This window comes from Miscanthus floridulus, chromosome 17 (assembly GCF_019320115.1).
Source record: "Miscanthus floridulus cultivar M001 chromosome 17, ASM1932011v1, whole genome shotgun sequence".
NCBI lineage: Eukaryota > Viridiplantae > Streptophyta > Magnoliopsida > Poales > Poaceae > Miscanthus > Miscanthus floridulus.
The window spans coordinates 85,357,673-85,369,723 of record NC_089596.1 but is presented as its reverse complement, the minus strand read 5'-3'; the positions used below and the strand labels follow the sequence as shown (position 1 = coordinate 85,369,723).

Here is a 12,051-nt window from a genome sequence, read left to right as displayed (position 1 = left end):
GAGCAGGGTTCTATTGGCCTTCAGCTATAGCCAATGCAGAGAAGCTAGTCCGCCATTGTGAGGGTTGTCAGTTCTTCACCAAGAGAATCCACGTATCGGCACATGAGATCCAGACAATACCAGCCTCTTGGCCCTTCGCATGCTGGGGACTGGATATGATCGGGCCCTTCAAACCGGCTCCTGGGAAATTTACATGTGTCTTTGTGCTAATCGACAAATTTTCTAAGTGGATAGAGTACATGCCTCTGGTACAGGCATCTTCAGAAAAGGCTATCACGTTCATCGACCAGGTCATCCACCGTTTCGGCATACCCAATAGCATCATCACTAATCTGGGTACTCAGTTCACCGAGAACGCTTTTTGGGACTTCTATGATGAAAGGAGCATAGTGGTAAAATACGTCTCGGTGGCACACCCTAGATCCAATGGACAGGTCAAGCGGGCGAATGGTATGATCTTGGACGCACTTAAGAAGAGGATGCATAGAGAAAACGACAAAGCTCCCGGAAGATGGCTCAAAGAGTTACCAGCCATGGTCTGGGGCCTCAGAACCCAGCCCAGTCGCAATACCGGCGTATCACCATACTTTATGGTTTACGGCGCCGAGGCAGTACTCCTAGCAGATATAGCCTTCAGATCAGCATGGGTGGAGAACTTCAACGAAGACAAGGGCAATGAAGCGTGGGAGCTAGAAGTGAATAGTGTAGAAGAGAAGCGACTCGATTCTTGCGTACGTACAGCCAAATACCTTGCTGTTTTGCGCAGGTACTACAACAAGAACGTTAAGGAGCGGTTCTTCATGGTTGGAGACCTGGTCCTGAAGTGGAAGACGAATCAGGCTGGTGTCCACAAACTCGCAACTCTATGGGAAGGGCCCTTCATGGTCAAGGAGGTTACGCGACCAACGTCTTATAGGTTTTCTCACCTAGACGGTACAGACGTACCCAATTCATGGCACATCAACAAGCTTAGGTGTTTCTATACTTGACTACTAAGATATGTACTCCTCTTGTACTTCTGATTTAATTCAATAAAGCTATTATGATTTCCCCGACCACTCTAATATGTCACTTCGAAGTCTATTGTTATTCTAACTCAACCAGTCAAAACCGACCACCATTTCTTTCTGGGTTTTCGGAGCAGGCCCTGTCTCCGGTTCATCCCAATGTGTACATGGGATCTACTCTCTACGCTACGGGTGATCGGCAGGTTCCCTCTGGTTTGACTTGTCTGTGTCTACGTGTGCACAGGCTACGCACCTCACACTCCGACCACAGGCTAAACTAGGGCCATACAAACCTGTCAGGATGACGTGTCGACTAAACTGGTACAACTAAACAGAACGCTAACATGTTCTCACTTAGTTACACCAACAAGAGATCTAAGCTTAAATACGTTTTCTACAAAACAAATAAGCTTATGATGATATACAGTTATGTTATTACAAGATTGCCTGAAAAGGTCTAAGTTTACAATAACACAGCTACATCTTCTACAGCTATAGCCTATCCTACTGGCTGGTCGGGGCATGCGACACCTGCTGCTCGCTGGTCCTGACATCGTGCTCGAGTCTCGTGGACTCTTGTACTGGTCGAGCTGAAGAAGATGGCCTCGCCGATGCCTGGCTGGTCGAGACCGCAGGCTTCGCCGGTTGGCTTAAAACTGATGGTGCTTCTAGCTGACTTGTTGATGGCGTACCCTGTACAGGTGCTGTCCCGTCTCCACACAGGTTAATGTCGCCAATTATTTTTGCCGACAAGTCCAGCTGGGTCATCCGAAGCTCCTTAGCCTTGTCTGGATCTACCTCCTTCGGGTATCCAGCCTCCAGGCGTTTGAGATCGATCAAGGGGTAGTGAGCATGCACCATGCTTAGTACATGTGCGTCTGTGTACTCACCCGCCTCCTTCACGAACTCTTGGAACCATCCCCATGCCTTTCGGCATCTATCGACCAGTCCGAGCTGTAGCGTCCTTGGCACGTCCTCTGTAAGCGCTGGATCGATAAGGTTGAGGACTGGCAAAATGCCCGTTGCCACTTCCTGGCATCGGTTCTTCCATGCGTCTCGATCCTGGGTGATCTCTTGGCACTGCGCTTTCCAGCCATCACGGTCTTTTATTACGGCTTCCAGATGCTTCTTGGCATTGACTTTTACAACTACAAATCACACAAGACATTAAAACGTCATGCCACGACAAGATAAGGCAGGCAACAAAAGTGAGCAAGGGGGTCTGGAACACTTACTTTTCAGTTCCTCTTTCATCTTGGTCGTGTGGTCCCGGAGCTGCGACTGGTCGTGCGTCAGTTTCTTGTTGTCCTCCTTCAGGCGATCACACTCTACGACCGCACGGGTATTCTCTTCTCGGAGATGGACTACTTCGGCTTCTAAGCCTGCACTACAGCTGTTAATACCAACAACGGAACAACACTTGTCAGGCACTCGTTGTGATAACATGACTACTTACTTGTTCTTTCCTGCACTTTGTTACTGAGCTGGATGACCAGGTTCTAGTTCTACGCCTCTTGCTCCGTCCTCTCATGATTGGCGGCTTCAAGTTGGTGGCGCAAGCGTTCCACTTCGGCCGCTAGTTCTTTATTGCTTGCAGTGATCCCCTCGATCTGGTCGAAGCATTTCTTACGATACCTTGCGGTCTTCATTAAGTCCTATGTGCAAAAAGCTAAGTAAGAAAGTTTGACTACACAGCAAGATCAGGTGATGAAGCAAAACATACCTGGACCTCTGTCACCAGTCGTTTCGCTGCTAGTTTGACCTTCTTGGTCTCTTCGACCTCTGGGATTTCCTCATGAACAACCCATTGGTTGTTTCGCCAGCGCGACACATATACATGTTGTCGCTTGTCTTGTGGACGCCCAGGACCTCTTCTACTTCGTCCTCTTTGGCCTCCTCTTCGGGTATCGATGCTGGTCCGGAGTTAGCGGTTTCTGCAATCACTATGGCCTTCCCACGGGCTGTAGCATCGATAAATGTGCTCTGTGCTCTCGCCTCTAGCCGCTGCTCCTCAGTCTGACCCATTACCCTTGGTGCTGAGGTGTCGCCCACCACCGGGTTGGTGCTCGGAGCACTTGTGTTTGGCTCAACTCTTCCCTCGACCCCCTGCTCGGGGACTGTTGTCTGACTACTGGTGGGCTACGGCTCCGATGGATTTTCTGCTATGTTTTCCTCCACGGCCGGCTGCTGGGCAGTCTTCTCTGCAATTGCTGGCGAAGCCATGCCGCTCCCGGCTAGTTGATCCGGATTTTCGGTGGACGCCGACCTAGTATATCCGAGATATGGTTTAGAAGGCAACCATAATCAATAAAAATTGCAAGCTTACATCAAAGTTACAAATACTTACATATTGGAAGCGCGGAATGATGTGGCAAAGGCACGTCTCTTCGGCCGTGCTTGCTCCACGTGCTGTGCGGGTGACACCTGGTCTCCCTCTACATCTAGCACCGATGATGGGGCTTGGTGCTCGATCCCTCCACCGCTTGTCCTTCGCACTGCAGTGGTCGGCGATGTGGGTTCCACCGGCACAGAGGAGCCGCCTTGCTCCATCGACTCCAGTTGCCTCCTCCTCTTTCGAGGGACGAGTCGGAAGATGTCTGCGTTCTCTCCCTCCTCTGTGTCATCATCCGACAGAGTGAAGATCGCCTGATGATGCTTGCTGACCGTCGGCCGCTTACCAGCAGCCTTGGCCACCGCCTCCTCTCCAACTCCGAGCATGGCCTAGTCCACGTCTTCGATCCTAGTGCTGGTCTGGGTGGTTGGGCCGGCAACTTGTGGCCAATCTACACTAGGGGGTGGCGATACGAACATTGTTGCTCTATTCCGACCATTAATCTAGGAAACACAAAGGAGATAACACAGTAAGTTTCTGTTACAACATAAAACTATGGGTACAAGGCAGAATGATTTACCTTTGGGGGAGGTCGGGCGAGCTTGAAAGCGTACTCGATGTCGCTCAATCTGACATAATTTGGATCAGCTAAGTTAAATAGCTCTCCAATTCTGGCTCTGACTTCAATATTGTCAAGCGCCTCTTGCCTGGTCCTCATTGGGTCTACGCTACCTTGGTACTCGTAGCCGAGATGTACCCTCCTCTGGCAGGGCTAGATCCTTCGGCTGATGAAGTTCCCGACCACGCTCGGACCATCCAGTTTCTTCCACGGGATCATCCCAAGTAGTTCTGGGATATGTTCCAGGTGCTCAGGCTTCTCCGACCAGCTGGTCCTCTTCTCCGGAATGAACCCCACGTCGCACAGTGTGATCGTGTTCGGCTCTTCATGGATGTAGAACCACTTCTTGTACCAGTCATCAAGCGACATGTTCCAATGGCAGTGTAGGTACTGGGCCTTCATCCCGTCACGAAGGTTGAGGTACACACTTCCGGCTATCTTCGAGCCGTCGCTTCCTTTTTTTCGCAGACAGAAAAGATGGCGAAAGAAGTCAAAATGGGGCTGGAAGCCGCCATTTGCTTCGCAAAGATGAATGTAGGTGGAGACAAGAAGAATCGAGTTGGGATGCAGATTGCAAATCCTAATCTCGTAATACAGATAGAGCCCCTGAAGGAAAGGGTGCACTGGAACCCCAAAACCTTGCTTGAAGAAATCTTCGAAAACCACAATCTCACCTGTTTGTGGATCGGGGTACCCCTCGCCCTCCGGCGCGCGCCATCCTGCGAGTTCCTTGTTGTGGAGTACTCCCATGATGATGAGGTCTTCGATGGTCTGCTCGTTGCTTCTTGACTTCCACCACTCCTTCGCCATGACTCCGGCTTTCTTCTGAGCGTCACTTTTCGCCATGAATCAGGCCTTACTGATGAGAGTGGATACGGTGGAGGAGTGATTGGTGATGATTTTGGAGGTATTAGGGTTGGCAAGAGGAAGAAGAAGGCTGCAACGGCGAATGGTAATGGGGTTCGGTAAAAAGTAACTTACCAATTCTATACTATATTTAACCAAGAGTTCCGCTGTTTCGTCTGCCCGAGATTCTTGGGAGACGTGCGCACGCGCCGTAGACGGTTGTTTTCACAACCTCGAGATCTATGCCAATATATGCGCCTCTTCGTTATCAGTGTATGCGCCTCTTCGTTACCAGTGTGAGAGGGCCCACACTGACGCACCTCCTTACAGGTGTCAAGTGACTGTTTGCTTGAAAGGACAAGAAGGCAGTATGACGTGCTATACCCGTCTACTTTTTTGACCAGACATGTCAGATTGGACTTGACAGAGTAAGAAGATAAATAAATACACCAAATAATAGTACAAGTGGCATTTGGTTCTTCGCCGCACATCTCGTGCTCAGGGATGGTCCAGACCACTATCGTGCTCGGGGACTGCCCAGACCACCACCGTGCTCGGGGACTGCTCCGACCACTACCGTGCTCGGGGACTGTTCCGACCACTGCTCGAAGACCGCTCTCCTCGGCTTCATGTGATTTGTACTCCCATACAGTCGAGAGGCATTTATTTGGACCTTGCTACAAGGCTTATACTCCGCCTTCCAGCAAGCTCGGGGACTACATCGGTACGATGCACCTGCCGGTGCATCTCGTATTGCTTGTACGACGATTGGATTCTTAACTTCAGTGGAAATTCTTTTTAGACCCTGGCACCACATGCCTACGTCACCTACTACCAGGCTCGGGGACTAAGTGGGCACACTTCACCTTGCGGTGAATGTGTTTATTTTTTCGACCCCTGCGCTTTGACTGATTGCCAGAATTACTACTGTCCAAGGGTCACTTACATTTCTTTTTCAGAAATACAAGTGGGCACACTTGATAAGGAAAGAAATCTTTTTCTTTTTTCTTTAAGAGCACCATGCATTCTTCAGACAACCGGAATCTTCGGCTATAATCGTGGTCTACTGCTCTCTATTCTGACCAGAATGCTAGCACGTTCGATTGGTCAATGTTTCAATCAGTTGGAGATGACATGAAGACGGATCGCATTAGTCGAAGGAGATCGAACGACGTGTCACAGCATAATACATGGTGCTCGGGGACTAGCTGTGGGGGTATTAACCCCTATACCCTTACGGCTAGGCTTGGGCCAGCCTAGATCAGGGGGTCCGGTCCACTAGAAGACGACGCACGGCCCTGCCAACCTGTTCGGAATCCCACGCAAGGAGTCAAGGCAGATTTGGAGATCAAGCAAGATCCTAGTCGGTTAGAATAGGAATCCTTATCCGGCCACCTATGGCAATTGTAACTGGCTAGGATTAGTTTCCAGATCTGTAACCCTGCCCCCCAGACTATATAAGGCGGGCAGGAGACCCCTATAAAAAACATCTCTCATTGACATACAGCAATACAATCAGACGCAGGACGTAGGTATTACGCCTTCACGGCGGCCGAACCTAGATAAAACCACGTGTCTATCTTGTGTCACCATCTTGTTTGTGGCTTGCGCATCTATCTGCCGACAATCTACTACTTTGGGCATACCCCTAGGTAGACTGCCGACCATATTTCGTCGACAATACCCTACAACTAAAAAGAACAAAGTGTGGACACCGTTTTGGTGTGACAATTGTCTTGGTTCGTTCGTCTACCAACGAATGCGATCGATCCCACCTCCCACGCTGTCCAATGGGCGAGCGAGAAAAGAAAAGGCGCGATAGAAAAAGAAACTGTCATCCCTGCGATCCCCGCCTACTTTAAAGGAAATAAATTGATCACTTGAGGCCACATGCATGGAAGAAAACAATAATCATGCATGAAAGAAAACAATAATCATGCATGGAAGAAAAAAATAATCATGCATGAAACAATAACCATGCATAGAAGGAAACAATAATCATGCATGTAAGAAAACATCAGTGGTGCCAAATAAAAGATGTGCATGTTATACATGGTGAGACTGGTGAACCTTATGTAATTTCCTAAACGAATATTCCCACTATTAGTATATAGGTCCATTCATCTGCGTTTCTTCGTGCTCCCATTAGCATATAATATGAAAGTATTGTTGTATTCATCACCACTTCCAGTTGACTACTCCCATTAGCATATACTTTATCTACCCCAAAATATAAGTCGTTATAGGATGCGTGCAGGTCAAACTTTCTCAACTTTGACTAGATTTATAAAAAATACGTGAGACATTTATATCTCCGACAACTAAAAAGAACAAAGTGTGGACACTGTTTTGGTGCGACAATTGTCTTGGGTCGTCCGTCTGCCACCGCATGCGATCGATCTCACCTCCCACGTTGTCCAACGGGCGAGCAAGAAAAGGAAAGGCGCGATAGAAAAAGAAACTGGCATCCCTGCGATCCCCGCCTGCTTTGAAGGAAACAAATCGATCACCTGAGACAACATGCATGGAAGAAAACAATAATCATGCATGGAAGAAAACAATAATCATGCATAGAAGAAAACAATAATAATGCATGAAACAATAATCATATATGCAAGGAAACAATAATCATGCATGTAAGGATATATTAGTGGTGCCAAATAAAAGATGTGCAGGTTATGCATGGTGAGACTGGTGAACCTTCTGCAATTTCCTAAACGAATATTTCCACCATTAGTATATAGGTCCATTCTCCCTGTGTTTCTTCGTGCTCCCATTAGCATATAATATGAAAGTATTGTTGTGTTCATCACCACTTCCAGTTGACTACTCCCATTAGCATATACTTCCTCTACCCCAAAATATAAGTCATTATGGGATGCGTGCAGGTCAAACTTTCTCAACTTTAAATAGGTTTGTAAAAAATGCGTGCAACATTTATATCTCTAAATAAGTTTATTACGAAAATATATTCAATGTTCTATGTAATGATACTAATTATGTATTATAAATATTAATATTCTTTTATATATAATTGGTCGAAGTTAAAAAAAGTTAACTTCTCGGAAAACGAGAATGAATTCTATTTTAGGACAGAGAGAGTATATGAAAGCAGTGTTGAAAATATTTTAACAATCAAGTTCATCTCTGTCTGATTGGTAAGCTTAAACATCATAATGGCATAAAAAATTTCGACTCTCATGGACACCTTCATGGATCAGTGCAAAGCATCCTAATCCTACAGCATACACAAATGGCAACCTTAAAGTTATGATATTTTCAAAGGGTGGACCATAAAGACCATCTTAGACGTTCTGGCATTAGAGTATATACGTGCAGACACATAGACATGGTGGTGCAAGTGAGCAGCCAGCAGGAGTCGAGAGTCAGGGGTGTTTGGATCCTAGGACTAAACTTTAGTCCCTGTCACATTGAATTTTTAGATATCAATTAGGAGGACTAAACATGAGCTAATTATAAAACTATTTACATAAGTTGTGGCTAATTCGCTTGCCAATGCCGTGTACTATGGAGATGTGGTGGAACTTATTCGTGGATTTGTTAGCGCACGAAAGAAATGGATATCGGAAATCTCTTCCCGCCGGTATAAAAAATGATCTTAGCCGCATCACGGAAAGATCTACACAGTAGAGTTTGTGAGCCGCGACGCCACACCCTTTATGACTGTGTAAATTTCACGAACTTAGCCTTTTGAATTAAATGTCACTTTAACGTCGGTCATATACTTTTACATAATTGTTATCTTATCGTGCAATCCATGTGTTTTTAGTATAAAAGTTTAGCTGTCTCGTAGCAACACACGGGCAATAACCTATTTGCATATATACTCGAACCTGTGTGTACATGATTATATGGAGATGCAACTGAACTTATTCATGGATTTATTGGCGCATGAAAAAAATGGATATCGTAGAATTTTTTTTTTGCCGATATAAAATATTATCTTAGCCGTATCACGAAAAAGTCTATACAGTAGAGTTTGTGAGCCTACGACGTCGCGCTCTCCATGACTATGTTAATTTTACGAACTTTGCTTTTTGAATTAAATGTCACTTTGACGTCGGTATTTAATTTAACAATATTGTTATCTTATCGTGCGATCCGTGTGTTTTTAGTAAAAAAAATTTAGTTGTCCCATAGCAATACACGGACACGCTACCGTGTGTGTGTATATATATATATATATATATATATATATATATATATATATATATATATGGGTTTTGTTTTGTCAACGAGCCTATCGGTCTGTGGCTGTCTACACTCTACACATGCAAGATCTGAGATCTGTTCGACGCTTAGAGACCGACACTAGCTGAAATTCTGTTTGTGGGCTGAAATCCTGCCGAGCCACGACCAGCCTCCCTCTCTTCCCTCGGCCAAGACCAAAGCCGCCACTTGCCATGAAACCAAAGGAGCAGGCCATGTCCTATGTCCGCCAAAAAGAGTATGTCTACTGTACAACCATGTATTTTATACAGTTTCAATAAATGAATTTTTTTACACCATAGGATTAAGATCCAACAGCCTCCACCCTTCTTCTACCTCCAACCTCCACAGATCACAGATCACAATTTTTTTTCTATGGAAGGACAAATCACAGATCCACCGCCGCCGCCACCGCCACTGCCATGCATGGCCGGCGCAGGCGTGGGGAGGCGCACCGGGCGCGGGCGCCGCCGCTGCCGCCACTGCCACTGCCATGGCCGGCGCAGGCGCGGGGAGGCGTGCCAGCATGCAGCAGTCGCATGTTGTTTGTTGTTGTGCTGCCCTGCCTACGGCCTAGCTAAGCCAGCTACTTGGTCTGCTACACAACAGACATATGGGAGAGGTCCGTCGGATCAGAAGAGCTACTTGTTCTGCTGCTGTACGTACACGGCTAGGCCAACCAGAAAGAAACAGACGTGCTAGATGCGCGGGCGCCGGGGCGAGCTCGCCGGTCGCCGACGCCGGCGCCGGTGGTCACCGGTGAGAAAGAGAGAGGGAAAGAGATACAAAAAAAATTCATGTGTTTTTTTTATGCTAAAACACATGTGTGTTGTATAGCATTTCTGAAAAAAAAATGACAGTCTTACAAAATAGCCCATGAAGAGTCTTATACCCTTCTTTTGGTTTCATGTGTTTAATCCATCTTTGGCACTATCCTTCGAGGGTTTTTTTTTTGTCAAGCAATCCTGTCCTTTCTTGCCCCCAAATGTTGGGTCCTTCATGCCAGGTCCATATTAGCACACATTGGCACACGGGGGCAAGTCTAGATCCATTTGGATGGTCACTAAGAGGACTAATATAACACATTTTGATAAGTCTTGAGGATCAACCGTACACTTTACTCTATATATCACCGGTAATAATCAATCTGAGGAATGGGTGCGGGTTGAGATGCTGTGTGCCTTACTCTGACCACAACCACCAGACAGTGAAACATATTTTTTTAAATCTGTAAATGTGAACCTTATGCGCGAGTATCTTCTCAAAGAATTCAGCAGCAGGCTGAAAACGGAATATAATAGCCAACCGCCCTCGTGCAGTCGTGCTTCGATTCAACCGTTATTGGTAACTAGTGGAGTATTCAGTATTATTCACCGTACGGGACTCCTGTAGTTTGGCTTCCTTGTCGTCCTTGCTTTCACCTGGATTATTGCTCCTTTGAAAAACTTGGGGTAGTAGGGCATGTGGAACGAGATGGACATTGCCGGTGAGCTTTGTTCTCAGCACGGTTGCTGAGCTACAGTGCTTTTGGCGGTGCGAAGCCAGGGACCAGGGCCAGGACGATAATGGTGGGAACTGCTTGGTGCTTGGTGATCATGCATGGCGTCTTCGCTCTCTTTTTTCCCTCCGAAACATGATGCCGAGGACTTCTCGACGACTCCACCATCTCACTGTGACTGACCCAAGATAGCCGACACAGTGTCACTGCCTCACTGGCGCTGATCACACCTTCCAGTGACACAGTCTCACTTGGTAAAACGACCTCAAAAGTCAGAAAGGTGTGGTACTGTATCGTAAGCCGCAAGTGAGCCACCGAGCGGCGGCACACGACACGAGCTCCCGTCGTCCCGCGTATAAAACCACGCGCGCCATCGGATCGCTCACCGAGTTCTTGGATCGTGAACTCGATCGCGCCGCGACCCCGACACATCTCCCACGCCGCGGCGACTACCATCTAACCACCACCACACCACTTCCCACTTCCCACTGGCTGACCCGCTCCGCCGCCCGGCCGATCGAGATCGAGAGACGAAGCAAGATGCCGCCGCCAGCAGCTCCTAGCCCCGGCGGCGCCCGCGGCGGCGCGGCGACGCCGCCCAGCAGCAAGCCGCAGAGCCCGCTCCGCATCACGCACGAGGGAGAGTTCTACGCGCGCCTGCTCACCAAGGAGAGCTCGGTCGGGAACCCGCCGTCCTTCCGCTACTACGGCGCGGGGACCGGCGCCGTGCCGTTCGTGTGGGAGTCCCAGCCGGGGACGCCCAAGGACGCCTACTCCTCCTCCTCCCGGATGCTGGCCGCCGCCGCCGTCGCGCCGGTCATCACCCCGCCGCCCTCCTACTACCTCCGCGGCGGCGTGCCTCTCGGCCACAGCGCCCGGCGCTTGCACGGCAAGACCGGCGGCGGCGGCAAGTACTTCGGGTACAAGCTCAAGTGGGTCAAGGTCAGCTTCATCGCCACTGTCTTCCGCCGCCTCGCCTTCGGTAATAAGTCGAGGTCCTCATCGTCGGCGGCGTCGGTCAAGTCCACGTCGTCGTCCTCTACACGCTGGCTCTTCTCCGGCTCCAGCGCCGCCGACGCCGAAGCCCGCGACCAGGAGTACTGCAGCTACGATCCTGCTGAGCCGCGGACGAAAGGGGTGTTCTGCCTCGGCATCCAGCCGAGCCCGTGGATGGTGCAGTTCTGCAGCGGCCAGAGGGAGCAGGCTGGCTGGGTGGACGGCTGGCGCCCGTCGTAGTCGTCCGGCCGCCGGCCGGTCCCTGTCGAACGAAGCATATGTGCACCGCCCGGTCCGTGTCCGTGTATGCAGTGTGGTTGTGATCTTATATATATAGGAGCTAATTGTTCGTGCATATGGATGTTCCTGTGTTTGATCGAGTGTCCGTCACTGTGCTTGGAAACAAGATACGATAAAAGCTGTTCGTTTCGGTCGTTTAGTGGCGTCGTGCCCGGAGAGAGAGAGAGAGAGAGAGAGAGAGAGAGAGAGAGAGAGACGCATCGTGCCCCTCCGGAACCATTGT

The 12,051-nt window shown here is 48.7% G+C and overlaps 1 protein-coding gene across 1 annotated transcript; it reads left to right on the top strand.

Moving 5' to 3' along the window:
• Positions 1-10,943: 10,943 nt before the first annotated feature.
• On the top strand, positions 10,944-11,841 carry LOC136514823 (uncharacterized). The gene has a single exon (XM_066508524.1). It carries the CDS (start codon positions 11,073-11,075, stop codon positions 11,766-11,768), a length of 696 nt encoding a protein of 231 aa, XP_066364621.1. The 5' UTR covers positions 10,944-11,072; the 3' UTR covers positions 11,769-11,841.
• Positions 11,842-12,051: the final 210 nt, after the last annotated feature.